Consider the following 15,275-nt stretch of genomic DNA (forward strand, 5'->3'; position numbering starts at 1 on the left):
GAGTGCGTGGTCCCGTAGCGATTGGAGCTGAGTAACCGGGCTCCTCCATCTGGCAAATGTTGGAGTTCGCGTCAAAAGGCTCTAAGGGCTATAGACTAAGTCTTTTGTTATTCAAAAAAAAAAAAAGGGAAAAAAGAAGTGAAATAAAGATTGTGTTAGTATGTGAATAAGTCAGCTTGCCGGTTTATGATCTTAATGTCGAGATTTTGGTTAATAGCTGGACCATTTACTGATAAATGTGAGCAACCATTCCTTTTTCTTAGATTAGTTTGCTTTAAATTGGAAAAGTTGGTGGTTGGGAAGCTAACCGGAGTGGTCTTTCTTGGATCTTAACTGTGATGCGTGATATATATTTTTCTGGGTATCTTGGCAATACGGTAGTTAGAGCGATAGCCATTGTCAAAATTTTGGTGTTCAATTGCTGCTCTCATGCTTGAGGGCAAGCATGATTTAGGTGTGGGGGGAATTGATAGGGTATTAATTGTTAGTAATTTTATTATTAATTTTCTCCTTTATCCTTGCCAAATACTGTTTTAATTATTAATATTTATTTATATTTGGTATTGGACTCAATTTCTGGAAGTGAAACAGAAAACTACAAAAATGAGGGACTTTTTAGAGATAATTGGGATTTCAAACAACCGGACCCACATGGTGCTACAAAGAGATTGCATTTCCTTTGCTGATTAGGAGATTGGAGTCCTACGGGCAATAGAAAACTAAAAGCAAGGAATTCGGTAGAGCCCCACTTTTGGTTTGATTCTCAATTTCAGCAGGGGACCACAGGGATAAGAAGCTTTAGTCATTGTTGGCTTTAAAAAGGAGACAAACATACAGAGAACTCTTGTCAATCAATAGTTTTTAGTTTAGGCTTTTAGCATAGTTTTAGATTTCTTTTCTTAGCTCTTTCGCATGGTTGTTCTCCATTAATGGAGGACTAACCTCTTAATTCTAGTCAAGGGGACAACTGAAGACTTGGTTCAACAATTACTATGAGATCGAAATTATTTTAATCGCTTCCTCATTTATTGGTATTTATGTGTTTCCTGCTTTTAATTGTTATAGTTCTTATGTATGATTGATTAGTGCGCAATAATTAATTATTCATATAGGCTATTTTGCTAAATAGGGGTAATTGAATCCGTAATTGTTCGTTATCTCTATCTTAGTAGCAACTGGCGTAATTGGGTTTATGTCAGGGGAGCATACGATCTAGCTTAAACAAACCCTCGTAGCGTGTTTGTTGGTTAGGATTGGGCATTTCTAATTATTAATGCAATCTATAAATTAAATCCTACGGTCGTACCTAGGGTTGTTTTTGGTTTAGAGAAATAGTTAACGGTCGTACCTTAACTATCGAGAAATTAAGGAAAGGTTAGTTGTTTATCGCGTGCATGACAACTATAACTGGTCTATTAATAAATGTGGAATTATCTGTGAATCGATGATCAGTGCATGAACCATTTCTGAAGTGTACCCTTGGCTAGAGTTTTCCCTTAATTATTCCTTTTAATCAATTATTTTCTGCAGTTAATTTATTTAGTTAGCATTTAATCCAAAATCCCCCATACTTTGGACTCTAGAAGAAACGAATTATCTCCAGTCCCTGTGGATTCGACCCTACTCACCGCTATATACAAAATTTGTATTTTTCTCGAGTAGGTATTTATTATTGTACAGGTTCGGCACCTGTCACCCCCTTATAATTTCAAAAGCTATATATATCCCTCTCTTAATTTGGATTAAAGTATCAAAATGATAAAATTTGCATTCCATAATGGAGTCAACTAATATGTCAAAAGTACCCCTATGTACAGTCAAAAATTATTTATTAACTACAGGGGATTATGTATATATTTTAAAAATTATAAGGGAGTTATATGATAAAATATTAAACTATAAGGGATTTATATGGTAAAACAAAAAATCATACAGGGTTAGAGTGTCATGCATATTATGTTTATATATTTGGTCACTTTATCCATTTTAGTTTTTAAATAAGGATAATTTTGACATTTTCAAGGGTTCCGTCACAAATAATCATTTCCCTTACTTTGATACTTTAATTCGAACTATAAGGGGGTTATATATAACTTTTGAAACTATAGGAGGTTATGTGAAAAATTGTTAAATCAGGGGGTAAAGTGTATTTTGTCATATTTATTTAGTTATAAGCCCAAAAGGAGCGGTAAAGCATAGAGAAGGATATGTATCTGCTGAATGGTCACAGATGAGAATCGAGTTTATCTTCTGTTACTGGTGAATCAACTTAGCGATCGTTTAGAGCTTGCTGTCGATTCTGTGGATGGTCAGTCCGGCCGCTGCAGTTCAGCATTTTGATGAGTGGACGATCGCTTCTGATCCGGAAGTGGATATTTTGGTCAAGTATTCTATCTGAAATGAGGAAACTTTCTATAAAAAAAAAAAAAATTAGGTCTTGACTCTTGATCATGTTGATCCTTTGTTGCTGGCTGACGTTCAGGCCCACCCGGCTGTTGTGGGATGATTGCAATAACTTTATTCAATAGTTGCTTTGATTCATGTCTTAAATAGTGTAACCTCCATCAGTGTTGTTGTTATAATTAATGTAAAGATAAAATAATTATTGATATTCTTAATATTAATGTAAAGATATTTTAGAAAAATAGTAGACTAAATTTACTCATTCAATAAAGTCAGCTAATTTTTCTTCAATTATATAAAAAAAAAATCAAAACTATCAAAGTGAAATAAATGGAGTATGAAGTAGGAGGTGATTGATTCTTCCATTAATTGCTTTAATTAATAAAGTAACAACTTGACCGAGCGGGGCTTCAGAAAATTTCAAAAGTTCCCATAATAAATTGCAAGTGGGGCTAAAGTAGAATAAATTAGATCTTTGAAGGGAAAGAGCTAAAGCAGTTAAAAATTGACTTGCTTTCTCGAGCTATGATGGTCAATAAGAAGAATAAAAGTGCACAACATAAACCACAAAGAAAAAGGTGTTTTTTCCGGATAAATATCGTGCTAGAAGGATCAAGCCTCCTCGAAAGTGGAATGAAGGGGCTAAAGTCTTGTAGTACTCTGTGACAATAGCTGTTGAAGAATCAGCAAAAATGCCAAGCAAACTAGAATTCGGATGTGCTTGACTCAACAAGTAGTTTGAACTTGACTCGAACTCAACGATTCGAATTTGATCAAAATTAAGCTCGAGTTAAACTATTGATTGAGCTACTCACAAATTATGCGAGTAGCTTAGAATCTTTTGCACCCCTACTCCTGATTGAGCAGGCTCTCGGCCAATCTTTGCTCCATTCCATTATAACTTGGCAGGAGACATAATTCAGCAAACTCTCAGCAGTAAAGTATATATATTGCAAGGAAACAGTACCTCCATTACACTTTCACCGCCGGATCGCCCTGGCTAAGAACTTGATTGGAAGGTTCAATGAAATTGTCGGATGGCAGAATTCAAAAGGAAAAGGCTAACACCTGGTCTTTTGGGAAAAAGTAAGTTCGTTGGGATGTAAGTCTACCAATGTGCTTTTCTTTTGAATCCAATAGTTCTATTACCATTATTAGATTAAATCCGCTACAAGTAGAATCAAATCGACAATTACACATACAAATGGTGACTAATTAAATAATACTTCATACTTCACGAAACAACTTTCCTGTAACACTCATGATCAAAATTAGGATATATGTTCCCTTGCAAATCTGACAGGGTTCAGCACCCACATTTTCTCACACTTTTGCTGTAAAAGTAGACACTTTGCAATTTCTCCTTTGCAATAAATGAGATTAATCAAAATCACTCTAATGGCAATGTTGCATTATTCAATTAATAACACTTTCTCCCCCGAAGTTGGACCCCAACAACATTTTAACACTAATACTTTGTACATCGACACTTATTGCCTACCATCAACTTTTTAACGGGTCAAAATAATCTCATATTCTGCATGACGAAATTATCTGTAACATATATAACACAATTTCAAACTTAGCAAATTGTTTTTTTTTTTCTTCAAACATTGACTAAAGCTACTCGAACACAATGTAGAAATGTACGTTTTGTTAAAATATTGCTTCAAGGTAGGAGAAACTCAATTTCAGCAATCACAATAATTAGAAAAGCTACATAGATGCCAACGCAGCTCGAAGTGATAATCAGAATTGTCATTGCAGTGCTTATTTCAGAAGAAAGAAAATTATTCGACAAGGTGAAAATGTGGTAACAAAAGCACCAGTTCATTCCTCATCAACTTCATGACAAGAATATTCAAGGGATGTTTCAACTACAAGGTTAGTGAGAATTTTGATTTACCAATTGATTCATAATTTAGAGGAAGAAAGTGGCCTGCATTTTATATGACCAATAATAAGATTTTTTACAAGACCTGCGGTTTCTATAAGATATAACGAAGAAAAACGAAAGGGGCTTAAATACGGATACAAACCCACGAATTACGTAATCGCTAAAACATGCTTTCCTAGGAACTAATTTCGTATTAGCTTAATATCTTCCATTAACTTCACAATCAGCAACAGAGGAAGTCAAAATATCACCATCGCAACCGTTAAGGATATTGCACAAGACTGTTCATAGTCAGAGTAGAGTTGTTATCCCTTGCAAGTTTGAGACTCTTCGCACTCCAGGGCGGTCGCCCACTTGGGCAGCCTGCGCATTTTGTCGGCAGAAACTTTGTCGCGGAAGATTGATTGGAAGAGGCTGCAACTTTGACTTCAAAACTGATAGTAACAATATTAAGATCCTGAAAGTTATCGGGAAGTGAGATAATCCCAACATGGACAGGGATCTTGCCAGTAGAAGTTCAGATTGCAGAATGTTCAAAGTCGTAGATGATCTCTGGTAACATAATAATTACCAATACGGGCTCTATTTTTACGCCACAGAGCACCCAGGTTATGTACAATGATAAAAAGAAGGTAGTAGGGCCCAAACATGGATAAATAGAGAGCAGTAGAAGTAGGTGATTCTGGTGATATAATGCTCAATGAGACGCCGTAGATTCCTGAAAGAACAACGTAGACCAGCCGCACATAAAATACCCCGGGAAGCAGCTTCAAGATAGTTACAAGAGAGGTAATGAAAATTATTGTGTTGAAGAAATAAAACGGCCCGAACGCTTCCGACTCCATTTGTACTTCTCCTGCGGCGTCGCTGGTGTCTATAGTTGTCTTCTTGCTGGCAAAGTTTGAACTAGAAGAAATATTGCAAGAATTGTTGCTAAACAAAATGGTGTCACCTCCTGATGAAACTCCACCTGGTGGGCTTAGGACAGCTTGATAGCTAGCTGCAAAAAGTACTAGAGCAACCATAAGGATGGCATTTCGCATCTCACTTGACAAGCCATCAAAACAACCATCAGGATCTGCACTTAGCTCGAGAACGGTATTGGTGAATGTTGCCTTTGAGGAGCCCTAAGGCAGGAGAGAAGTTTCAAGGACTTTAGAGACTTTATAGATCTTAGGGATAATTTCAGAAACCTCCCCTGAGGTTTCTGACAGTCTCAAGGACCTCCCCTGAAGTTCCGAAAATCCCTTATACCTCCCCTAAAACTAAGTAGATAGTTTCAGGTCCAACCCAATTGAGGTGGACAATGAATATAAAATGTGTTTCAGGAGAGAGAAAATAATCAAATTCCACCTCTGCCCTCAAGATTGTCATTAGTGAGGATGTTTATGTTGAAAATTTCAATGGAATCTAGTTCCTTTGAAATTGCGGGGGGTGTATGTGAAACTGATGGAAAAAGGTAAGGCTGTATTGCAAGAAATTGTCTTCTAGTTCATGCCAACGGTTCTCAAAGTAGTTCTTTGTAACGGTAATAAGAAACAGTAGTGTTGCTTTGGAGCTCTATATAATTGCCTACTGAAGTTGCAATGCATTTGCAACTTGTAGAGCTAACAAACAAATCCAATGCATTTGCAGAGCTAACCTCTGAAGAGAAGGGACTTCAATCCAGCTAACTGCTTCTTCGACCGGCAAAATAGGGCACCCTTTTTAGTACTCATTGAGCTAATCCTTCGTTCAACTATGTCAGACCACTCTCATTCTGTCTATCTCAGAAGCAGGTTCTTCTCTGTCTAATGCTAATGCTTAGCCCCGAGCGCCAGGATTTGATGTCAACTCCCGAGTCTTCTAAGAATCAAGGACTGGTTGTCTGATTTGCTTGCCGAATCAGGACTTCGGCCATGAGTCCAATTTCACGAGTTGTTTACGTTGTTGACAGGGATTTCAGGGAAAAGAGAAGCTTAGCCCTTCCATGCGCCATGCGATGAATCACCTTACAGAGAGCTAGCCGAGAGCTAACTGAAAACTAAGACTTCTTCAATGAGCAACAAACAAGGAATCTATCCCTGGAACAGAACGGGGCAGTGATGCCAGTCCGAGGAGTCTTTCTTCTGGGGTTGGAGCGCGCCTTCCTTGCTAATCAAAAGATAGAGAACTGCCTTCTCTTCCCCGACTGGTTGTTGAATCAGAATTGCTTGTTAGGGAATAGAAGGGAGCTTCTAGACCGAGGCCTTCTATCAGAAGTCTTGCTTTCCGCGTAATCAGAACAAAGCAAAGCATCAGCTCGAGCAGCATTAGCAAACTCTTCGATTCCAGTCCTCCTACTGAAGTTGCAAGAGAAACCAGTGAATGTTGTTGGGTTGTGACTGAGGTTTCTTCACTGCTAAAATTCGTTGTTGAATAAAAGACCAGCTCTTTATGCCTTTCGTCCATTATACTCACAGAATACCCAAGGTGCCTTAAATAGAAATTTATTTATCGGATAAAATAAATTTAAACCCATTGAATGCCGAAATTAAAATAAAATAAAAAAATTTATTGAATTAAAATAAAAAAATTTTCCAGTTCTAATGAATTTAGAGCCTTAACTGCTAAAATTTGGCTTTCATTGCAAATTGTAAATCATTTTATAATTTGCAGTTAAATCATTTATATTGAGTACATGGCATTACAGCTGAAGCAAAAGGAAAAATCATGCCAAAATATGGAAGCATCATACGAAACAATGATGGGAAACTGAGGTACATGACCTTGCATTTGTTAAATGCAAGGTACATGACCTCGCATTGAAGGAAAATGGGTACTCTGTAAGTATAATGGACGAAAGCCATAAAGAGCTGGTCTTTTATTCAACAATGGGTTTAAATTTATTTTATCCGATAAATAAATTTCTAGAAAATTTTCTAGGCAATTTTCTAGGAATTCGTATTTATCGGATGCAAGATACAGTCCAACCAAAAAGCTTGCTAGTTTGATGCAATTTTTGGCGCCTTTTCTCTTAGCCCAAATTAGCAATTCATTTTATTATCAAATTCCAGTTAAGTTACTTAATCCTTTCTATTACTCATTTCACTAATTAATTCATGTTATTATCAGAATATATTACTTCAACAGCAGGGATATTTGTGTCAATTCAACGTTTTTCAAGTCATTTTGGGACCCAACAATCTGACAGGGGAGGTATAAGGGATTTTCGGAACTTCAGGGGAGGTCCTTGAGACTGTCAGAAACCTCAGGGGAGGTTTCTGAAATTATCCCTAGATCTTAATAGCTTAATAGATATTGGTTTTGAGGGTCAACCTTGGACGTGGAGTAACCATTGGGATAATGAAGGTGAGGTTAGACAAAGGTTGGATAGATGTTTGTGTAATATGGAATGGCTCCAAGTTTTTGAAAAGGCTAATTGTCAGCACATAGACACTTTTGCTTCTGACCATTCTATGCTGTTACTAGATACTGACCCGAGGAAAGAGAGGAGAAAGAAGAGGTTTTACTTTGATAAAAGATGGCTCCAAAGGGAAGGGATACAACAAGTGATAGAGCAAGCTTGGAGTAAGGAAGAACAAGGTTCTAGAATGTTCAAGGTCACTAAGAAGGTTAAAAATTGCAGAATTGAGCTTTTGAAGTGGAGGAATACCTTCCAAGCAAACTCTAGGCAAAAAATTTCTGAGTTGAAAAAGGATTTTGAGAGAGTTAAAGAATCGAGTCTTGACAATAGGAAAGAGATCCTTGCTCTCATTAAAGACCAATTGAAAGCAGCTTATAAGGAGGAAGAAAATTTCTGGTGTCAAAAAGCTAGGATCTGTTGGCTCAGGGAGGGTGATAAGAATACTAAATATTTTCACTCCTATGTTAAAGGCAGAAGAGTGAGCAACAGAATCAGGACCTTGCAGAGAGGTAATGGCTCTTGGACAACAAATGAGGAGGAGGTAGTGACTGAGATTTCAGATTTCTTCAAGGATTTATTTGTGATAGGTCATAATTTGTTGCTAAATTTATAATTATTTTTACCTAGATTTTAGCCAAATATTATTTTAATTGATTGATTCTACTTATATTTGGTATTTGGTACTAATTGCAGGAAGGTGGAGCAAAAAGAGATAAAAAATGTGATTTTTCAAGAGTTTTCTAATTCAAAATGGAGTCTACGTGGATTATTGACAGAAGATTAGGAGGAAGTCTATTTGGTTTAAAAAAGTTAAAAATTAGGAAAATCAATTCCTTCAATTTCGTGGCTACCAAAAGGAAAAAGAGGGAAGTATTAGACTCCTAGTAGGTCTACTTGGCTTGGCATGAATTTCTATTTGGATTTGCTATGTGGGGACCATCGAGAGAAAGCCACGGTGGTGGACCTTTGTATTTGGACTTTGGCTAATTTGGATAGCATTGTAATTGGTCTTGATTTTGCTCCTTTAGCCGACCGAGAAAATAGGAAAAGGGAAGCCGGATCCCGCGTGATTAAGAGTTGAAGGCAGCAACAAATTCGGTTCTTCTTCTCACGGCAGAAATAAAAAGGGCACAATTGCTTTGTTCTTATGACTTTTTCTTTGGCTAGTTGGCCGATTTGGCCAGGAACAATTTTGTAAGGTTCGAATAGCTCTTTCGCATGGTTGTTCTCCATTAATGGAGGACTAACCTCTTAATTCTAGTGAAGGGGACAACTGAGGACTTGGTTCAACAATTACTGTGAGATCTAATTTATTTTAATTGTTTCCTCCATTTATTGGTATTCATATGTTTCCTGCTTTTAACTGTTATAGCTCTTGTGTATGATTGATTAGTGCGCAATAATTAATTATTCATACAGGCTATTTTGCTAAATAGAGGTAATTGAATCCGTAATTGTTCGTTATCTCTATCCCAGTAGCAACTGGCGTAATTGGGTTTATGTCAGGGAAACATACGATCTAATTTAAACAAACCCTCGTAGCGTGTTTGTTAATTAGGATTGGGCCTTTCTAATTATTAATGCAAACCAGAAATTAAATCCTACGGTCGTACCTAGGGTTGTTTTTGGGTTAGGGAAATAGTTAACGGTCGTACCTTAGCTATCGATAAATTAAGGAAGGGTTGGTTGTTTAGCGCGTGCGAGACAACTATAACCACTCTATTAATAAATGTTGGAATTACCTTTGAATCAATGATCAGTTGCATGAACCATTTCTGAAGTATACCCTTGGCTAGAGTTTCTCTTAGTTATTTCTTTTAATTAATTATTTTCTGCATTTAATTTATTTAGTTGTCGTTTAATCCCAAAACCCCCTATTAATCTTGACTTGAAAAGAAATAAATTTCTCGCCAGTCCCTGAGGAGACGACCCTGCTTACCACTGTCTACTAAGTTAGTAAATTTAGTTAAATAATTAATTCAAGTATATCGGATTAAGCAAACTCTTCGGGAACAGGGTGAATCAAGTAACCTATTGCATACCTAGAGTCCCTGCTCCAGTACTCGAATTGATTATTGACTGCTTTATGTGGTAGTTAGGTTTTATTTATTATTATTGCACAGGTTCGGCACCTGTCAATTTGACAGTGGAAGGAGGGGGGATACGTCAGAAATTCTAGATGGTATTCCTCAATCCATAACCCAGGAAATGAACGAAAGGCTGACTCAAGCTGTGGAGGAGAAGGAAATTCATGAAGCACTTTTCTCTATGAACCCGGAAAAAGCCCCAGGACAAGATGGGATGACCCCGTTGTTCTTCCAAAGATTCTGGAGTACCATCAAATGTGATGTTATCCCAGCAATCAAAGCTTTCTTTTCCTCAGGATACATGCTTAAATCAGTAAATCATACTGTTATATCCCTGATTCCCAAAATCTTGCACCCAACCAGTTTGAAGAACTATAGGCCTATCAGTCTTTGTAGTGTTCTATACAAAATCATTGCTAAAATCCTTGCAAATCGTCTGAAATCTGTCTTGGACAAATGCATAAGCAAAACTCAATCCGCCTTCATCCCAGATAGACAGATCCTTGACAATGTGATGATTGCACATGAATATATGCATTACCTCAAAAACAAGAGACAAGGGAACTATGGATACATGGCAATCAAATTAGACATGGCAAAGGCATATGATAGGGTTGAATGGCATTTTTTGCAGGCTATGATGGAAAAAATGGGTTTTTGCCCGGTATGGATCAACTGGATCACTAGCTGTTTAAAGACTGTAACTTACTCCTTCAATTGCAATGGAGAAGCCAAAGGCTTTGTGACTCCAGGAAGAGGTATACGACAAGGAGACCCTTTGTCTCCTTATTTATTCTTAATCTGCTCTGAAGGACTCTCTAGTTTGCTGAGGAAAGCTGAAGATAGTAATAGAATTCAAGGACTGAAAATCAGTTGGCAAGGACCTGTACTTACTCATCTCTTCTTTGCTGATGACTCCCTCATCTTCTGCAAAGCTGACAAGCATCAAGCTACTGAGGTCATGAAGGTTCTTAAACTCTATGAAGAGGCCTCAGGCCAACTGATCAATCTCGACAAATCTGCTGTCTTTTTCAGCAGAAACATGACCAATGCACAAAGGAATGAAGTATGCCAAGCATTGGGAGGGATGACTGAAGCAAAGCAAGGGAAATACTTAGGACTCCCGATGGTGATCTCAAGAACCAAAGACCAGATATTTGGCTTTGTGCGAGAAAACATCAAAGAAGGCTTCAAAATTGGAAAAGTAAGTTCCTTAGCTCAGCAGGGAAAGAGGTAATGCTAAAGTCAGTAGCTATGGCCATGCCAACGTATGTCATGTCATGTTTCAAGCTGCCAAGAAAACTCTGCAAAGATATTAGTGCTCTGATGGCCAATTTCTGGTGGGGAGAAACAAATGGTAGAAACAAAATGCACTAGATCTCTTGGGAAAGAATGGCACGAAAGAGAAATGAGGGAGGTCTTGGCTTCAAGGACCTTGAAGCTTTCAATAAAGCACTGTTAGGGAAGCAGATATGGAGGATCCTCACCAAGCCAAACCTTCTTGTGAGCAAGGTGCTAAAAGCTAAATACTTCCCTAAGGAATCCATACTACAATGTAATCCCCCCAAAAATGCCTCCTGGATCTGGCAAGGCTTAATGGGAGCAAGAAGTTTGATGGACATGGGACTGATCAGGCGAATTGGCAATGGAAGAAATACACGAATCTGGGAGCATAAGTGGATACCAGAGACAATCACAGGAATGCCAAGTACAAGTAAACCAAGCAATTGTGAGCTGGTAAAAGTGGATGGGCTCATTTGCCACAACAGATGGAACAAGAACACCATATTTAGAGTCTTCAACAGAGATGATGCTGAGAGGATCCTAAGTATCCCCTTAAGTCTGTCAGGGAGGGAAGACAGCTATTATTGGCAACCACAGGCAGGAGGGGTGTATACGGTCAATTCAGGTTACAGAATCCAAATGAAGAGCAACAGGAATGCTAGGAAGAGTAACCCAGAGGTAGCTGGCTCAAGTTATACAGAGGGGAACCAGCAAGTGGTACAGATGTGGAACACACTCTGGCAACTCAACATCAAACACAAAATCAAGCTCTTCATTTGGAAATGTATACAAGGAGCTTTACCAGTGAGAGAAGCAGTGAGTAGAAGAACAAAAGTGGGCGATCCAATGTGTAGAACCTATGGAGAGGCACAGGAAACAATTGAACACCTTTTGCTAACATGCCCCCACGCGGTGGACATCTGGAAGGCATCACCTATCCACTGGGACGGGCCTCAGGACCAGCAGGGTGATTTCAGAAGATGGTGGCTTAGAATTTCAGAAGCAAGGTCAAGACTAGAAGGGAAGGAACACATTGGTTTGATAGCAAATATTTTGTGGCAATTGTGGAAAGATAGAAACAAGAAGGAGTTTGAGAGCTTAACCAGATCATCACCTCTGAGAACAGTAGAAAAAAGCACATAAAGAATGGCTGGAGCAAGTGGAAGTAGAGAGATCAAAGGATAAAACGAGTACAGAAGAAACAGCCCACATGCATGATCAACAAAGCCAAGGCAATGAAGCTCGGGGAACTATGATCATGGACTTGACAACAGCTACAAGGAAAGGACAAAACAATCTAGGCATTGGAGTCACAGTTAGGACAACTTCAGGCACAAAAATTGCAGATTGGAAGCTGACAGAAAGAAGCCTGGGGAACCAAGAACTAGATGAGGCACTAGCATTAAAGCTAGCTTTGTGCAAAGCTGCGCAATATCAGTGGAGCAGAATCAAGCTCAATTTTGCCAACAAGGCGCTGTTGAGACAACTAACAAAAACACAACCACAGGACAGCAGGATGGCTACATTGCTGGAGGATATTGTGAATGTGAAAAGACTGTTTTGCATGTGCTCCTTTGGTTTGAGTAAGGAAGAAAATATGTTAAACAGTAGAAAATTAAGTGTTGATGCCTTAGGCATTATTGTGGATGAGGAAAGGAATGTTCCTCAGTGTCTTTGAACACTTTTTGTAAAGTTCTCTCGAGCCGTTGCTCGCACTTGTAAATTTTCCCTCACTATAATGAAATTATCCTATCGTTTCGACAAAAAAAAAAAGAATGTTGCCTTTGAACTCAGAATATGGGCAAAAGTATGAAGTGGACGTAGAGATGAAGGTGTTTTCGCACCTGCATTACTTAAAATTTTGGCAATCCTCTCATCACCTGTGATTGGCAGTCCCATGAAAGTATCAAGACATGTGAAACCTTCTAAATTCTTCTCATTTATTCTCACCTTTTTGATTAGCAACCTGACAGCCTGAAGAAGTGACCAAGATGTCAATAAAATTAGCTAGTTAAATGCTTACTGTACAAACTGCATATAAGCAGTTTTTAGATATCATGCTTATAACCTTCTTGCCCCAAAAAAAAAAAAAAAAATTACAGCAAAACTCCCAATGTATATGAAGAGTTGCTATTTGATCACATCAATTGCAACATAATTTTGTGAAGTTGCTATTTGATCATATTAATTGTAACATTATTTGGTGAAGCGAATTGTCACCGACAAAATTTTGAGCTACAAAACATGAACGTTTAAGTGTATAGCAAAATCATGAAGGAACATACTAAACCGCTAAGAGTTGGAGACCTACAAGAGGACCAAACTTAATCAAAATGGTGCTCAATAGAGCCTATGCTGGATGTTTGGTCGAATCTCAAATGGGCCAAGTTTGGGGAATTACACCAAAATATGAGTAATTATTAGTTAAACGAATGAACTTTTTTTTTGGGTAAGTTAAGCTAATGAACTTTGCTTCTAAAATATGCGCAAAGGTAAAAAAGACTTGCATAATTTTCATATTTAATTAATAAGTATAAAAGAAAAAAAAATTAGGAAAAAGATTTCTTGCCTCAAAGTTGTTTGTAGAGGCTGCAATATGCAAGGCAGTATCTCCATTCTCATCTGTCCAGGTCAAGATGTGTTCCTTATTATTTCTCTTGACCCAACTCAGGAGCACCTGTAAAGCTCTGACATTCATATTTCTCACAGCAATATGAACAGCCGTTTCTCCTCCATTAGTCAAATCTTGAGTGGACTCCGGGCATGCCTCTAGAAATTCAGCCAAAAGCTCAGCATCGCCCACTTCAGCTACATAGTGCAAAGGCGTAAACCCCTCCCTTCCTTTGACGCGAATGAGCTCAGGATCATGCTTAACCAGCCGTATTACTGTTCCAGTTTTCCCACTTCGCAGTGCCAAGTCCAGTGGACCATACCCGTCCGGGTTGAGCTTCGTGCGGAATGGTGGCTTTAACCTTAGGACTTCAATGGCAAAACGGGTGGAGCCAGCAGCTGCTGCTATGTGTGCAGGCGTATCCACAAATGATGGCTCAACATATTTATCCAAAAGGGTTGGATCCTGCCGGAGTAAATCATATAAGGCGTTTATGTCACCTGATTGAGCGGCCTCAGCCAGTATCTGCTCCATAACTTCCTATGATACTTAATTCCTATGATACTTAATTCAGCAATTTTTCACCTCATATTTATAAGCCACGGATAATACTTCTATATTGCACAACTTCATCGCCCTAGCTAAGAAACTTGCTTGGAAGGTTCACTGACATTCCTTGGCATTTTACACAATCCCAATCCAATGATTCCTTTTTCCAAGTCTTACCTAATCCAATATTATATTGTTCTCCCTAATCCTATGTCTCAGCAATTGTCTTTTGTCTTGGCTCTATTCAGGGGCGAGCCATGAATTTTCTCGTTATGGGGCCAAAAATTCTTGCACTTGCATTATATTTATTACTCTGGTCTCATCTTTCAGTTTCATACTCCAATTTTCTAGTCGACCGAGCATATCAATTTAGCCTCTGCAGTTTTTTCACTTAATCTGAAAACCAATGTGTATGATATGCCAGGTATATACACTTGTGTAGCAAATATACTTTATGGTTACAACTAATATAATCACACTCTCTCCAATATCGCATCACAATATGCAGCTTTATGTCCATAATGTACAAATGCCTCCATCATTCAAGCATTGCACTTCATCTCCCTTTTTTTTTTTTGAAATCTGGGATTTTTGATCGGCAACAATTATAATTTTTTTTAAAAAAATATTGATATTTTAATTTTTTATTTTACCTTTCACCCCTTCCCGTGTCCTTTTGTGATCCCAATTACCAGGTTCACGATTTGAATTTTGAATCTGACAGTGAAAAAATCTCCCTGACCACTAGGGTTAACAATATTGATATTGATACAGAACAAAAGTGGTGCTATTACAATAGATGAGTGCTTGTTGCTTGCACTTGATTTGTGTTGGGGAGAGTCGAACAAGAGGGGCAAGAAGAAGGAAAAGGTTAGACTAGCACTTCAATCCTCAAACCACCTAATTTATCGATATAGGATCAATTGTTTTTAATGGACCAAATTGGAAAACAAAAGATTATAAAACAAAAAATAAAATACTTTATAAAATTGGATATGGAGATGACAAGAAGTAAATTTCACATATAGCCAAATCAGAAATTGGAAAAGAGAAGTGTTC

At 38.0% G+C, this 15,275-nt stretch overlaps 1 protein-coding gene across 2 annotated transcripts; it reads right to left on the reverse strand.

Annotated features, from left to right (window-relative positions):
* Positions 1 to 4,323: 4,323 nt before the first annotated feature.
* LOC113694630 (probable E3 ubiquitin-protein ligase XBOS31) lies at positions 4,324 to 14,337 on the reverse strand. 2 transcript variants are annotated; one of them, XM_072056112.1, is made up of 3 exons: positions 13,626 to 14,337; positions 12,901 to 13,030; positions 4,324 to 6,621 (listed from the first exon to the last, which is right to left on the reverse strand). In XM_072056112.1, the coding sequence occupies exons 1-3, from the start codon at positions 14,199 to 14,201 to the stop codon at positions 6,434 to 6,436; spliced, it is 894 nt and encodes a 297-aa protein (XP_071912213.1). In that variant the 5' UTR covers positions 14,202 to 14,337; the 3' UTR covers positions 4,324 to 6,433. The 2 variants fall into 2 exon arrangements, with proteins under 2 accessions (XP_071912213.1, XP_071912217.1); XM_072056116.1 differs by having other exon boundaries at positions 6,488 to 6,755.
* Between the last annotated feature and the right edge of the window lie 938 nt (positions 14,338 to 15,275).

The sequence above is a fragment of the Coffea arabica genome, chromosome 1e, assembly GCF_036785885.1.
Source record: "Coffea arabica cultivar ET-39 chromosome 1e, Coffea Arabica ET-39 HiFi, whole genome shotgun sequence".
Taxonomy (NCBI): domain Eukaryota; kingdom Viridiplantae; phylum Streptophyta; class Magnoliopsida; order Gentianales; family Rubiaceae; genus Coffea; species Coffea arabica.